We start from the raw sequence: 15,133 nt of genomic DNA, 5'->3' as shown, positions 1-15,133 counted from the left end.
CTGTCTTCCCTCACTCAAGGATCAGGACTGCAGGGCCCCCCAGACCCTTGACCCCCTGATCCTGAGGACTTCCTTCCAGTCTGTGGAGGCCTTTCTGGGAGGCTTCCCTTTTTATGTATGTACCTGTGGGGTCGTCCCTGCTTTTAGTCAGCTTTTCTCCAAGGAGAGTCCTGAAATCTCTCCTCTGGGTACACAGCACTTGGGCCCTTCCCTCAGCTACCTCATCTGGACCTGAAAGGTTCAGGAACCTCCTTGGGGATCCAGATTGAGGGTGAGGCTGAGAATGTGGGGGCAACGAGCCCGGGCTCTGAACTCAGCCTGATCCCCCGATGCCCCAGCTTGCCTGTGGGGTACTCTGGTTCAGCGGCTACGGCCACATCTGGTTGCAGAATGCCACAGAGGTCATCCTCTCCTCGCTCACACTCCTGAAACAGCTGGGACCCGCGGTGAGTAAGCTCTGGGGAACCTCGGGGTGGGGGGATGTGTTAGGGGCCTCCAGTCCACCCTCCCCAGCTCCTGAGTGGGGCTTCTCTGAGTTCAGGAGATGTTTCCAAGCCCCTGAAGTTCTGCCTGCTCCCCACCTCAGACCCCAGAGGTGCTTTTTAGAGCCTCAGTTTTGTCACCCTTGGAATAGACAAGAACTCTGCCCTCACCACCACCCTGACCTGTTTGTTTAATGTTCCCCAGGCCTGGCTGGGCGCAGGGACCTCGGGAGTCCCCAGTCTGCTGCTGGTCTCCCTGTCCGTGGGCCTGGTCCTCGTCACCACCCTGGTAAGGTGCCCCCTGCCCCAACCTCAGTGCTTTCCTCCTCTGGCCCTGAGGTCCTGCTTCTCACCAGCTCCCATCTGACCTACAGACTAGACGTCCTGGGTGCTGGGTAGGACAAGGACATGTATCTGTCTCCCTTGGCCAGGATGCCTGGCCTGGGGCAAGAGATGCCTTCTTCCTAGAAATTGGCTTGCAGCCATCTGGGCTGGGGAAAGGGGCTGAGGCAGGGAGGCTCCCAGAACCCCGGAGGACAGGGAGGGAGAGTAGATGGAGGAAACTCCCATCTAGAAGATCAGAGTTCCTCATAGAGAGCTCCCAGGAGAGCATGGCTGCTCTGGATACATGGAGGGACAGAGGGCCCAATCCTGTGGTCACCCCAGGACACCACGGCTGGCATGGTTCTAGGTCCATTAAGCCCTATATTCTCAACCAGGTGTGGCACCTCCTAAAAGCTCCCCCAGAGCCACCCACCCCGGTGCCCCCAGAGGACAGGCGCCAATCTGTGAGCCGCCAGCCCTCCTTTACCTACTCAGAGTGGATGGAGGAGAAAGTCGAGGATGACTTCCTGGACCTGGATCCAGTGCCGGAGACTCCTGTGTTTGACTGCGTGATGGACATCAAGCCTGAGGCTGACCCTGCCTCACTGACCGTCAAGTCCATGGGTCTGCAGGAGAGGTGGGAGGGGTGGAGGAGGGGTGGGCTTGACGGGCCCTCATGCCTTCAGCTCCCATTCCAAAGGGTAGACTCGGACAGCCCAGGAGAGAGCTGCTGTCACAGCACAGCCAGTGTAGATACATGATCTTCAGGTGTAAAAAAATCTATATATAGTGCTATTACACAAGCACACCTAGGCATCTGCCGGTGTGCACATGTGTATACTCTCCTTTGCTCAAGGAAGTTCCGGTAGCTTTCCTTACTGCAGGACTCGTCAGGGCCTTTAGTGTACCTGTGCTCATTGTAAATCAGCAAGGAGACAGTGTGTGGGCATTTCCAAAGTCACCTGGCCACAGAACCCTTTTCTAAAGTGTCTCAGTATTCTGCGGAGCACTTTGGAGGAGTGAAATCCTCTTCTCTGACCCTAACTGCGTAAGCCAGGTCTCACCACTGAGTTACCCCCACGACGTCAGAGAAAGAGCGCTGGATGAAGAGGCAGGAAGCCCAGCTTTTTGTTTCATCTCTGCCACCATGAGAGCCCCGGCGTCTCTGGTCCCCTCATAAGGACTCACTTTCCATCTCTGTGTAGAGGGGGTCCTTTCTGTTTTGTGGTTCACTGGACACATGAAGTTTATCCTTGCTGCCACTGAGCTGCCCCTGGGTCCTCCTTTCCTGAGGGTCCTGACCTCTCCTGGAGGATGCCTTCTTGACCCACCGGCAGCCTCGGTCAGGACTGGGCCCAGAGCTGAGTTGCAGAGGTTTGGAGCCATCTTAGGCTCGAGCCCTGCTCCTCTGACCTAGGCAGGTGTCTACTCTGGGGGCTGCTTAGGGGCCATAGGATGAAACTGCCTCCAGCTGGGACAGAGGTGAGCCCAGGGGAGGGCCGCGTTGGGTTGCTTTGGATGGAATCTGAGGCCCCAAACGCCCACCCAGTTGCTCTGCTGCAGGAGGCAGGAGAGAGGGGTGCAGGACTTCACCTCAGGACTGAGTCTCACGCTCCTATGACAGGGTCTTGCCACACTCCCACTCCTTTTCCCATATCCCTCCCTGTCCCCCATAACCCCCCACCCTCCCCTCTGAGGCCCAAGGATCCCAGCTAAAGCCTGTCCCTTCCCAAGATTCATTTCCTCCTTCTCGGTCCTTCCAGGAGGGGCTCCAATGTCTCCCTGACCTTGGACATGTGCACCCCGGGCTGCAATGAGGAAGGCTTCGGCTACCTCGTGTCCCCACGTGAGGAGTCAGCCCACGAGTACCTGCTCAGTGCCTCCCGCGTCCTCCGAGCAGAGGAGCTCCATGAAAAGGCCCTGGACCCTTTCCTGCTACAGGCCGAATTCTTTGTGAGTCCCCTTGTGCCTGCCACCCTCTGTAGGTGGACTCTCCACTCATGTCACTCATCCAGCCAGCCAGGTTGTGGGTAGTGCCCAGACTTGGCATCTGGAGCAATGAGCACCACCTCATTCTCAGCTCTCCTGCCACCTTGGGCCAACTGATTTTTCTCTGAGCCTCTGTGTCCTCATCTGGAAAATGGGATGAAATGATAGGATTATGGAGATTAATCACTATGTGCAAAGTAGCCAGCTGGGTGATTGGCATGCTGTGGTGTTCCTAGGTCTTTGCCAGGTCTCTGCTCTGAAAGCCACAGAAAGCTGAACTTCCTCTCCTCCTGTCTTCCCCCCCTCCTCCTGCCTGACATCCCTAAGCATTGTACATTGTCTTGACATCTCTCCAGTCCCCTCCCCTTCTTGCCACCCCTAAGGCTCTAGCTTAGGTCCTAATCTCCTCCTGCAGCCTCTGCAACAGCCTCTGGCTGTTGGACTTTGAGGGGTCCAATCAATGACAGCCCTGTTCACCTGCCTGAGCGCACAGCCAGTAAAGAGCTAAAACATGGCAGGTCACAGTGACACCTTTACGGCAGAAAGGGTAGGTTTGAAATGGGGCTGCACAAGGTACAGCAAAAGTAAGCTTCCTGATTCCAAGCCCCAGAATCACACGAACTTCCCACCTCTGAGGCAGTGCTGGCCCATGGTGGGTCTTGCCCCATGGGGTGCCTCCATCATTCTTTCTTGGCAGGAGGCCTCCAAGAGGAGGAAGAAGAAAGGGGCTGAGGCTCAGAAGCCCACTTCCTCCATCAACTTCATCAATCAGATGACTCACCCACCAGCACCCTCAGACCCACTGCTCCAGGTTCTCCAGAACTTGACACCCTGCAGAAGAAATGGGTCCGCCTGCTTTGATCTATCCCCACCTCCTTTCCCAGCCTGTGCTCCAGCCCCATCCCACCCCTGCAGGGACTGTGCACTTACAGTTGGGCCAGCTGCCCTGTGCCTGCGTCCCCATCCCTATTTCCTCCTCACATCTTTCTCCACCTGATGCCTCTGGAAAGGCTTTCTTGACAGCCAGCCTCAGCTCCCACTCCAGGCTCCCACCACCACCTTCTCCCCTTGAAGAAATAGCTTCCATCCACCATGTCCTTTTCTGTTAAATGGAGTATTGTAGGTCTTTGTTGTTGTTTGTTTGTTTGTTGGGTTTTGTTTTTTGGGGTTTTTTTTTTTTTTTTTGGAGGGAGGGGGCGGGGGCAGTTGCTGGAGATTGAAGCCAGGGCCTTGTGCATGTAAGGCAAGCACTCTACCAACTGAGCTATGTCGCCAGCCTGAGTATTGTAGATTTTTGCCAGAGAGCAAGGAACATGGGCTGAGCACCCTCTCCATGGGTAGTTTTGCACGTGTGTGCTTTTGTTTCCTTTGGATTCTCACAACCCTGGAAGGCATCATGATCTGCGTTTTACAACAGCCCATATAATGTGCAGAGAAACAACAAACAATGGGACACTGTGTTCAGGTGGTAAACCGTGTGGACAGATCAGAAGGGAGCGCAGGGGCAAGAGGCACTGGAGAAACATCCCAGAGGACATCTTAGGGAGGTGGAGCTGGGGTGAACCTTAAGGTATTGGAATGATTTGGAGAGATGGAGGGTGAGACCAGTGCTCCCAGTGAGCCGAATGCCACAAGCTCAGACCTGGAGGCAGGACTGTGAATGGCATGGTCATAGCCACAAAGACACGGGCACAACTGGAGGTCAAGAAGGGCCAGATACAGAGAGACTTTGCATGCCAGGAGCAAAGGGCAGACATGGAGCTCTGGACACAGGACAGGTGGAGGGGCACACACAGTCCTGGGGGCTCGGCAGAAGACCCCTTCTGCTGCAGACTCAGGAGGCTTCTCAGAGGCCTTGGCCTTTCAGATAGATGCATGCGGAGATGAGGGTGGGGCAGGTGTAGCAGGAAAGCAGCACCACCAAGGTTCTAGGCAGGGACGCCTAGGGTGGGCACATAATTCGGTGAAGCCACTGGTTTCGCTGTTGCACAGAGAACATGGAAGAATGCAGCGATTGGCCTTGTCACTTCGGTCTTGTTCTTCATTTATTCATCACTTGCTGAGCGTTTGCCATGTGCCAGGGTGGCCCTCAATAAACACTAGTTATAATATATGTCATGCTCTTGGTGTGTGCCATTCACTATCCTAAATGCCCTACGAGTACTAACTCATTTAACAGTAAATGTTTGTTGAATGAATGAGTGCACTTAAGGTAGCCCGACAAAACTTGAGGGCAAGCAGCACCTGGTTAGAACATTTTCAAGAGCCAGCCCACAGCTGCTCACACCCCCATGTCCTTCTCCTGCAGGAAATCCCCATGAACTTTGTGGATCCAAAAGAGTACGACATCCCTGGGCTGGTGCGGAAGAACCGCTACAAAACCATCCTTCCCAGTGAGTAGTCATTGCCCTAGGGGTACGGGACAGGCTCACCCTCACCCGGGAAGACTTAAGCCCAGAACTGGGCCTCCAGGGTGGCAGGACACTCATCCCTGGAGGGCACAGATGGAGGGCTGGGGTGACCAGTGAAGGGAAAGCCTCCCTAGCAGGAGGCCAAGGTCAGTTCATTTTCTCACACAGCCCTTGGCCTGGCCCTTGCCTGGCCTGGCCGAGGTTGTGCTGGGCTCTGTAGAAACCCAGAGACAAAGGGCGGCTCCTAGATAGTATAGAGTGACTGAAAAGTGTTTCCCCATCCTCTTCTCTCTTCAGAATGGGCAGGTTTTAAGGAGAGGACATTAAGGCTCAGAGAGGCTAAGTGGCTCATCCACAGTCACATAGCTGGGAAGTACAGAGCTGAGTTTGGTGACCCCAGAATTGGACTCTTCATCTACCTCCTGTTCCATTTGATCAGATTGTCAGTTCTCCATCAGGTAGAGCCACCCCACAGGGGAATGAGTTGCCCCTGTCAAGTCGTGAGGTCCCATCACACCGTGCATCCAAGCGGATCTGCCCGGAGCAGTCCCCTGGAAGGTCTGAGAAGGGGGTTCTCCTTTGGGGGTGCATTCCAGTTTCCTCCCCGTGGCACCATTTTCAGATAACTTTCATCAAACCCCTGGCTGTCTACTACAGGGATTGGGGCCAGGTGTCTGGCCCCAGGCACCTGGGCTAACCTGGGGGTAACTTGTTGAAAGTGGAGCCCCCAAAACCTACTCCACTGAGTTTGTAGAGTAGTGAAGCTTTAAAAAAGCGGTTTCGCTGTCAGCATCTCCAACAACATGTAAGATGTCATAACTTATTTTTAACTTTTAAAATATCGACTTGTGGTTGCTATAGTTACACAGTCTCTAGGTAGTTCCGGTTAAACAAAGCACCATTTATGGCCAGGATGCATTACTCAGGGCTGCCACCTCCTCCCTCATCTCTCCCTCCCCTTTCCCAGCTCTACCTGGAAGGAAGGGTGGGGGCACCCCAGAGTGGAGAGGAGGGCTTTGCCGGCTACTCAGAATGGCCACTGGAGTCAGCCCGTGCTCCACGTGGTCCTCACTGGATTGCTGACAGGTTCCAGCCACCTCCAACCCTGCCCGAGCCTCCAGGCTTCCAAGGCAGCCCAGCAGAGAATCTTATCTGTGTCCAGCAAGAACAGATCCTTCACCCTCAGAGACTGGGTTGGGGGACAGAGGGCAGGTCAAGCTTAGCAGAGGCCCCCCTCTTAGGTGCAGAACACCCTGGGGTTTCTTCTCTCATCTGTGTTTTCTGAGCCCCTGCCTGGGGTCTAAGAATTCAGACACAAATACGACACAGATTCTGTGCACTTGGAGCTCCCAGGCTAATAGGAGAGAGAGGTCTATGGACAGTCGGAGGAATCACTAAGAGCAAGATACAGGGACACAATTTCTGTTCTTATCACCATGGTGTCCCAAGCACCAAAATAGTGCCTGACAGACAGTAGACATTCTGCATAAATGAATGAATGAATGAATGTCTCTCAAATCTCGCTCCCCTCTCCATCCTCACCACAAAGTGACTTTTTGGAGTTTGAGCTTCCATGTTGCCCTGTCCTAAGGGGTGCCATTTACATAGACTGCATTGACATAAATGCTCCACAGAGCCCTGCCATGCCAGGCAGCCCTGTGACCTTTGATATTTCTTTCTTGGATCATCATAGTAATTTCCTGACTGGTCTCCTGACTCCACATTCTTCTCTCCTGTCTGTCTTCTACTCTTGCCATCAGAATGGTGCAAAACAAATCTAACCATGTCCTTCTCCTCCTTTAACACTGTCATTGTCACCCTTTCTAAGCATAGTTTATGAGACTCTGGCAGCTGGTTCCTCTCCAGCCACATCTCTCACCAATCCCAGCCTTGGCCCTGTGTGCACTTGTATCTGACAGGACAGGATTCCCTGTTCTTTCTGCTGTTCCTTCAACTCCAGCCAGGAAACTCACCCACCCACCCAGGCCCCCGCTGTTACCACAGCCCCAGTGCTCACACGCCACTACTTGTCTGCCTCCCAACGCTGTGCTTTCTTTGTGGGAGGGACAGTGGCTTATTGCTTTAGGAGTCCCTTCTCACATGCACAGCCCCAGGCAGAGTCAGTGCTCCATAAGGGCCATCATTGCCACAGTGGTTCTTTAATACCAAAGACCTGGGTATCTGACCAGAGGGGACGGTGCCCACTTCTGTCTTTCTGGCACCTAATCTGGGCAAGTGCAGCTAGGACGAAGGGAGATGGCCCAGGCAGAGCTTCCTGCTCCTCTCCTCTGCTGCTCACCCTCATTCCTCTCCATTCCTGCCAACCTTCTATGCCCCTCTCCATGAAATCTACCCACCCCCGAGACACTGACCAAGATCCAGAGAGTGGACTGGGACAAGCAAAGGGCTGGAGGCGGGTGGGGACTTAAGCACATCCCCTCCTGCTGCTCCAGGTTTTCTTCTTTCTATCCACTCAGTTAAGGTAAAACTTATAAAAATGGTCCCAAGAGCAGCTAGTTCGTGGTGTCTCCTGTGGCCCACATTACTTACTGATCTAAAGGCTCCATTTATTAATGTTAGATCCTTTAACCTTTACAAGATAAATGAGTTCATTATAGAAGGAGGATATCCCCAGTTGTAGATAAGGCAGGAGAGGTTAAGTAAATGGTCCATGTTGACAAGCTGGGAAGTCATAGAGCCAGGATTTGGACCAGGCTCTCTGGCTCAGTCATGTCTCTTAATGACACCCCCACACTGCCTTTGAGAGCCCCATAATATGCACACTGGCAGCGCCTTTCCAGCCCTCCCTATTGCAGTGGAGAAACTGAGATTCATAGAGGGGACAAGACAGGAGGTGGTGACAAAGCACAACCGGGACCCAATGCTCCAGGCCCCCAGCCAGCTTCCCTACACACCCCACAGAACGTCCCAATCCCAGCCTCTCAAGACTAGTCAATACAGGGAGGCTCTGGCTGGAACAAAACAAATTCTACTCCAGGAAGAAGAACAAGATGTTATGGGAATCTGTTACCATGGAATTTGACAAGTAAAAAGATTGTGGGAGGAGACCCTTTGTGCTCACAACTCTACAAAGACCCTCCAGTCTCATTTCAGACAGGGGAAACTTGACCTTTTTCTCCCAGTATTCTCCTCAGCTTTCTACCCCCAAATCTTAACAGCCCTTATATTTACAAAGAATTTTATAGTTTATTCAGCACTTCCACCTCTGTTTTCTCATTTATTTTCCCAATAGCTCTAGGAAGGAGGTATACTTACCCCCATGTTACAGATGAGAAAACCAAGACTTAGAAAGGCCAAGTGCTTTATAAGCTCACGGAGAAGTCGGTGACAGTGTGTTCTCGTATTCCAGCTGCTGCCTGCTGCCCAGGCGCTGTACCCAGGCCATTCCTTCCTTAACTAGCTCTCTTCACTCCAGAATACAAGGTGCGAGTGAGTACAGGGCAGCTTCAGAGGCAGAGGGTAGGCATTGAGGTGAGACCCAGGGCCTCTTTCTCTGTCCTCCTCTTCATCCTGGATCATCACCTGCCTGAATGGACCAAGTATGGGTCATCATTTTGCTAGTGTGCAGGAGAAGGAAGAACTGTAGGATCGCAGAAAAAAATGTGGTGCTTTGGAGTAGACCAGGAACGGTGGGCCCTAGCAGCACCCATGAGGGGGGTTAAGTGAGCTAGAGATGGGATAGCCTCCCCTGTCCCCCACAGATCCTCATAGCAGAGTGTGTCTCACCTCGCCCGACCCTGACGATCCTCTGAGTTCCTACATCAACGCCAACTACATCCGGGTATGTAGCCCCATCCCAATGGCCTCCCACTGAAAGAGAGGCCTGAGCTGATGGGACCCCATCCTCCAGTCTGGATCCTGCAAACCCCAGAAAAGCCTGGGATGGGGACAGGACCCTGAGAGCACTGCCTCTGACATTGACCTTGGACTTGGCTGGCCACAGGGCTACGGTGGGGAGGAGAAGGTATACATCGCCACACAGGGACCCATTGTCAGCACGATCGCTGACTTCTGGCGCATGGTGTGGCAGGAGCACACGCCCATCATTGTCATGATCACCAACATCGAGGAGATGAACGAGGTAGGGACCCCACTTTGCCAGTGTCTGCTTTTTTTGTGCCCTACACCAAGCATCTTGTTTTCATATTAATCCTTATGACAATCTTGTGAGACTGGTAGTGTTCGCTCCACTGGCCAGAGGAGGAGATGTGAGGCTCAGTGAGGTTAAATCATTTGCTCAGTGCCACACACTCAGAGACAAAGCCTAGACCTGGTCTCTCCCACTCCAGTGCACATGATCGTAAGTACAAGGCTGCCAGGACTATGTCTATATGGAGTAGTAACCCATTCAATTGAACCCCCATAGAAGTCTTTCAAATGGGTATTATTTCCATTTTCAGATGGGGAAACTGAGGCTCAGAGAAGACAATTAGCTTTTAGATGATGAAGCTGAGGTTTGCACCCAATGTTAACAGCAAACTTGTATATTCCTCAGCTCTGAAGAATCATAGCAAGAGAATAAGAGGGAAGCAGGGTTAGGGGTGGGATATATCCAAACCTGATCTGGGCCCCTGCAGAAATGCACTGAGTATTGGCCAGAGGAGCAGGTGGTGCACGACGGCGTGGAGATCACTGTGCAGAAAGTCATTCACACAGAGGATTACCGGCTTCGACTCATCTCCCTCAGGGTGAGACTGGGGCTGGGCTGGGCTGGTAGGATGGGGGATGGGGGTTTAATTGAGGACTCCACAGAGAACAAGGCCCAAGAATACGATGTAGCTGATGTAAAGGTCTCTGTCATTCCCAGAATTCACTGATGAGCTAGGGTGAGGGAGTGGTGAATGGAGAGGCCAGACCAAACCCCGTTGCTTTCCCAAACTGTGGTTGCATTTAATGCTGTTGGGCTCATTCTCTACGCTGCCATTCATAATGACTTTTAGCTCAGCTTTAAATGCTCCCTAGGCCAAGACTGGGTGAGAGAATTCAGCAACCTCCAGCATTGTCCTTATAACTAAAGGCTCATTATGACTTTGAGATCCAAACTAGAAACATCACATCAACTGGGATGCTGGGCTTCTGGTATGTAATACCCAATATCTCCACCAGGGGTCAGGCGCTTCCATGGTTAACAGAAAATGTCAAGAAAAAGGAAGCTACACAAAATATGAGCAACACAAAACAGCCCAGAGTGGGGGAAGGCATCCTCCCACCCTGGAGCTGTACTTCCTCCAGGATCAGCATAACAGAAGAGACTGTTCCTTTGGAATCAGGGAGATTAATAAGTTCTGGTTTTGAGAAACGATAAGATTCAAGTTTGGGGGAAGTAGAATCTATTAATAATTACTCTGAAGGAAAGAAGAGGTGAGGCAGGCACCAAGAAGGTGACACCCAATCTGCAAGCAACCTGGGAAGTCCATCAGTGGTGACCGCCACAGGGTCCAGCCACAGAAAGTGAGCTCAAGGCCTGAAACTTGTCCCTCTGAGCTGTCTCTCTTCCACTGTAAAGGGATGTCAGGGGGTACCTTAGCCCCCAGAGGGGAGTACCCACCTTAGCAGCTCCTATAGATCTTTCTGTAGGGCATGAAGGGCCAGGGAGTAAAGATCAGAGGTTGTAGTAGTTGACACAGCCAAGTTACCCAAGGACCTGAGGAACAGCTTTCCAAGTAGAAATTTCCCAGAAAGAAAGACTGAGATGAGAGGGTTGGGGGCTGCCTCATCTTCTCAATGACATGGGGCTGGTCAAGGAAAAAAAACAGGGCATCTGAGGTTTGAGGGTATTTATTTTTGTCCATAAACATTAAAAGTTCCTGCTCTGCGCTTGGTTTTGAGTTGGATCCTGGGAATACAGCTGTCCAAAGCCTGAACTCTGCTCAAGAAGCACACAGAAGGTGATAAGGAAGCTAGAGATAGCTAGAGATAGATAAGAATGCAGAAGGACTCTCTGCTAGCTGGCATGCTCAGGGAGATGCCGAAGTAGTGATGCTGAATGGACACTCAAAGGATGAGTAAGAGTTGACTGAGGACAGACAAGCAGGAAAAGCATTCCCAGCAGAGAAACAGCTGTGTGTGTGTGTGTGTGTGTGTGTGTGTGTGTGTGTTTGCGCACGCGCTGGTGGGCATGTGGACGCATCCAGGTGCTGTGCTACAGATATTTTATCCACAGACCATTTTCAGGAGCATCCAATCCAAGTACACAGGGTGACATATATGCCTGGAAGGGTAGAGCCTATGCCAGAGATTTCATTTGCCAAGCTAAGAACTAGGGGGAATGGATTTTTTTCAGAGAGCAATAAGAGCCATTGAAGGATGTCTTAGTCTGTGCAGGCTGCTATAACAAACACCACAGACTGAGTGGCCTATAAATGACAGACTTATTTCTCACAATTCTAGAGGCTGGGGAGTCTGGGATCAAAGCAGCAGCATGGTCAGGTTCTGATGAGGGCCCACTTCCTGGTTCATGGCAAAAGGATGAAGCTCTCTGGGGCCTTTTATTTAAGTACTTGAATCCCATTCGCGAGGGTTCTGCCCTCAGGACTGAATCACCTTCTAAGGGCCCTCACACTGGGAATTAGGTTTCAATGTGTGAATTTGGTGTGGGGAGATGGGCCGGGGGGACACATTCAGTCCATAGCAAAGGATTTTAAGCACAGGGTGGCAACTCCAGATTTGTGTTATGGACAGACCACTTCAACCTCTGTGGTCCCTGTGTGGTTAGGGAGGAGACGGGATCTCAGTGCAGTGGAGAGATGGTAAAGGTCAAAGTGGAGAGGAAATAACACCTAATAAGGATGGTGAGATGAGGCAAGCAGAGCAAAATCTGGAGAAAGGAAGAGTCCCAGGCCTCTGGGCCATGTGACTAAGGGACAACTAGGATATTTGGAATCTGGAGACAGTAATGACTTAGAGAAGGAGCTCTTGGTCTCTCTCAGATAATTCTGGAATTGTTGGGGCAGAACTAAAGACCAGCCCCCAGTACCAAGCTGACTTTGGCCCGTCTGGTGTCCCTGGGCAGTATGGTTAGATGGGAGGGCTGAGGGCTCCACTTCCTGTGTCCTTCCTATGTTTATCCTCCTTGCACCCCATCTCCATCTCTGGATGCTTTGTGGGCTGAAAGCATTCACATGTATCTGGGGTGGGCCTCTGTCTCCTGGGCAGAGTGGGGCCGAAGAGCGAGGCCTGAAGCATTACTGGTTCACATCCTGGCCGGACCAGAAGACCCCAGACCGGGCCCCCCCACTCCTGCACCTGGTGCGGGAGGTGGAAGAGGCAGCCCAGCAGGAGGGGCCCCACTGTGCCCCCATCATCGTCCATTGCAGGTGCGTTCTCCTAGCTACCCACTGGGATAGGGTCCCTCCCCATCCCTGGGTACTCTTCCCCTCACCCTGCCCGTCCCCTCGGCCCTCAGTGCAGGGATCGGGAGGACCGGCTGCTTCATTGCCACCAGCATCTGCTGCCAGCAGCTGCGGCAGGAGGGTGTGGTGGACATCCTGAAGACCACATGCCAGCTCCGTCAGGACAGGTCAGCCCAACAGGCAGAGGTGGGGGCACACAGGGGACCCTGATGGGTACACAGGGGTGAGGGAAGATGACACACCAGACATGGGCTAATGGGCAGATAAGGAATATGGAGGACAGCAGATAGAAGGGCAAGATCCAGATGATTTCTCTTCTGGAAGAAAGGGGAAGAGAAATAGAGCTGGCAGACAGGATGGGCCAAGAGCATGGGACCTATCATCTGGGTCCCTGACAAGAAAGATCAGGGACATTGGCTGGCAAGGGTTGGTCCCTCCAAATTGCGCAAGACCCCTGGCATGATGAGTACTCCATGGGTTCGGGGGCCCCCTCCTGTAACTCATCCCTTAGTGACTCCATCCCACTTTGCATCTCTGCTGGGCAGGGGTGGCATGATCCAGACGTGTGAGCAGTACCAGTTTGTGCACCATGTCATGAGCCTCTATGAGAAGCAGCTGTCCCGCCAATCCCCAGAATGACCACGCTTCTCTTCCAAGGTCCACTGGGCACTGCCCAGCCAGAGTCTGGGCCCTCACTCCAGTCATCCAGGGCCTTTCCTTGGGTCTGGCCTGCTCCCCTGACCCTATCTGTCCCTCTTCCTTCTCTTTGATCTGCTCCCTCCCTCCTCTCTTAGCCTGGCCTGGCCCCTACCCCCAGCATAGCTCTTCCTTCTGTACATATTGGGGAGTGTGGCAGGGTGGGGGAGGAATGTGCCAGGCCAGGCCTGGGGCCCCAGGGCCTGACCCACCATGCAGACCTGGGGCCTCAGTTTTTAATGATGGTTCCATTGCTACTTGATCCAAAATGTTTCCATGCCTCACTCCAAGTGTCCTCCTGCTGCAGGGTGTTCTGTCTGTCCATCCATCTCTGCTGTCTATACCGGACACTGTGTCTCCTCAGCCCAGGAAAGGAGTAATGAGCTCCAGCCCCCTAAGCAGCCCAGGCAGAGGTGCCTGCCTCAGGCCCCCATTCCCACTTCTCCCAACAGGCAAATTGCATTTTGCACCCAGTTACTGGTACCAGTAGATAGAGGATGGGGCTGACAACGTGGAGGCCAGGCCTGGGGAGCTCCTGAGGGTTTGGCAGAGATCCCAGCTAGGGAAGGTCTCTGGGTTGGGATGGGCGTCAGAGCCAGGGTGACCTCTTGGTGTCACATACCCTCAGGATTCATTGGAAGGGGACAGATGGGGGTGGGGAACCCAAAGATCTGGGCCCTGATGGGGGGCTGGGGAGGGGAGCTCCAAGGGTGGGACGGGGACTTGGCCCCAGATCTGTGTAAGACATTTTTCTGTCACTGTGGAAAAGCCTTCCCAAAAGTCTCGCTGTGTGTCACTCTGCGTGTGTTCCTGTGTCCATGCGTGTGGTGAGAGCCCATCAGCTGGGCATGCATGACTCTTTGGCAACATGTGTTATCTTGGAGCCACGTGTTTTTATTGATGACTTTAAATATTTATTCCACGGCAGACAGAGACATTTGGTGTCTTTTTATAATTCGCTCGTGGTCATTGAATAGAGCAATAAACAGAGCATTTTGAGCAAAACTAGCCTCCCAGGTCTTTGTGATTTACCTGTCCCCTGCACTCCATGGGCCTGTGTGCCCCTCTTCCCAGCACAGGCACACACAGGTGGGCGCGCATGCTCACTGGTGCCCCTTGTGGAGACTCAAATCCAAACTTGAAAATAAGTCCCTTCTGCAATATTCTCACACACTCTCAGCCCTAGCCCACTAGGTGCCCTAGGCCATGGGGAGCCTCAAAGACAGGTGTGGGATGCTTCCAGAGAAGGCCCAGTGTCTGGCAGGCCACTAGGTTCAACAGATGGGCTAGAGAGGTCAGGGCTGGGAAAAGGGGATACTCAGGTCACACTTAGGCCCCTCCTTGTTGTCAGCCCATATATCCCATGGTAGCCCCACCAGTCCCAACAGCAGCTGCAGCCCAGCAATTTCCCTTGTAAGGCCTGGACTGAGAGTAGCCCCTCCCAAGGGACCCAGGGAATCTGATCCTAAGCCATCCCAGACACTCCTGCTCTATTCTTATCCCCTTCCCCATGGGATGGAGCAAAAGTAGCTGTGACACCACTGAAGGTAGATGGGGTTCACCCCAGGGCAGGACAAGGTGCAGGGTGGGACTTCTGGCCAGCCTTGTAAGATATTAGAACCTTGAGTGGGTTGGCCGTGGGTCCAGATGTGCAGGGTATGCTACAGACAAGGAAAAGAACAGCAGGGTAGCTGAAGTAACTCTCATGGAGGTCCCAGAGAAGGGGGCATGCTCTCCAGCTACCCTCCAATAGAGATCTCCCTCCAAAAGGATGTGCCCCTCTACCCAGATTACAGAAATTGTACAGAAATCCTCTCCTCTCTGCTTGGGCCGCGCATGCACCACACATGGTAGTGTT

General features: G+C 53.0%; 1 protein-coding gene across 1 annotated transcript in view; it reads left to right on the top strand.

Moving 5' to 3' along the window:
• The window catches only part of Ptpn5 (protein tyrosine phosphatase non-receptor type 5), a 62,441-nt gene extending 48,531 nt beyond the window's left edge, over positions 1-13,910 (top strand). The window contains exons 5-15 of the mRNA XM_077108555.1: positions 339-446; positions 688-771; positions 1,202-1,443; positions 2,570-2,759; positions 5,104-5,188; positions 8,929-9,008; positions 9,171-9,308; positions 9,805-9,915; positions 12,383-12,543; positions 12,633-12,746; positions 13,125-13,910. Coding sequence (XP_076964670.1) covers positions 339-446; positions 688-771; positions 1,202-1,443; positions 2,570-2,759; positions 5,104-5,188; positions 8,929-9,008; positions 9,171-9,308; positions 9,805-9,915; positions 12,383-12,543; positions 12,633-12,746; positions 13,125-13,218 — 1,407 coding nt within the window. The 3' untranslated portion in view covers positions 13,219-13,910. The remainder of the gene's footprint in view (positions 1-338; positions 447-687; positions 772-1,201; positions 1,444-2,569; positions 2,760-5,103; positions 5,189-8,928; positions 9,009-9,170; positions 9,309-9,804; positions 9,916-12,382; positions 12,544-12,632; positions 12,747-13,124) is intronic.
• The last annotated feature ends 1,223 nt before the right edge of the window (positions 13,911-15,133 follow it).

Source organism: Callospermophilus lateralis, chromosome 2 (genome assembly GCF_048772815.1).
Source record: "Callospermophilus lateralis isolate mCalLat2 chromosome 2, mCalLat2.hap1, whole genome shotgun sequence".
Taxonomy (NCBI): Eukaryota; Metazoa; Chordata; class Mammalia; order Rodentia; family Sciuridae; genus Callospermophilus; species Callospermophilus lateralis.
The sequence above is the reverse complement of the archived record's forward strand: the minus strand, read 5'-3'. Positions and strand labels throughout refer to the sequence as shown.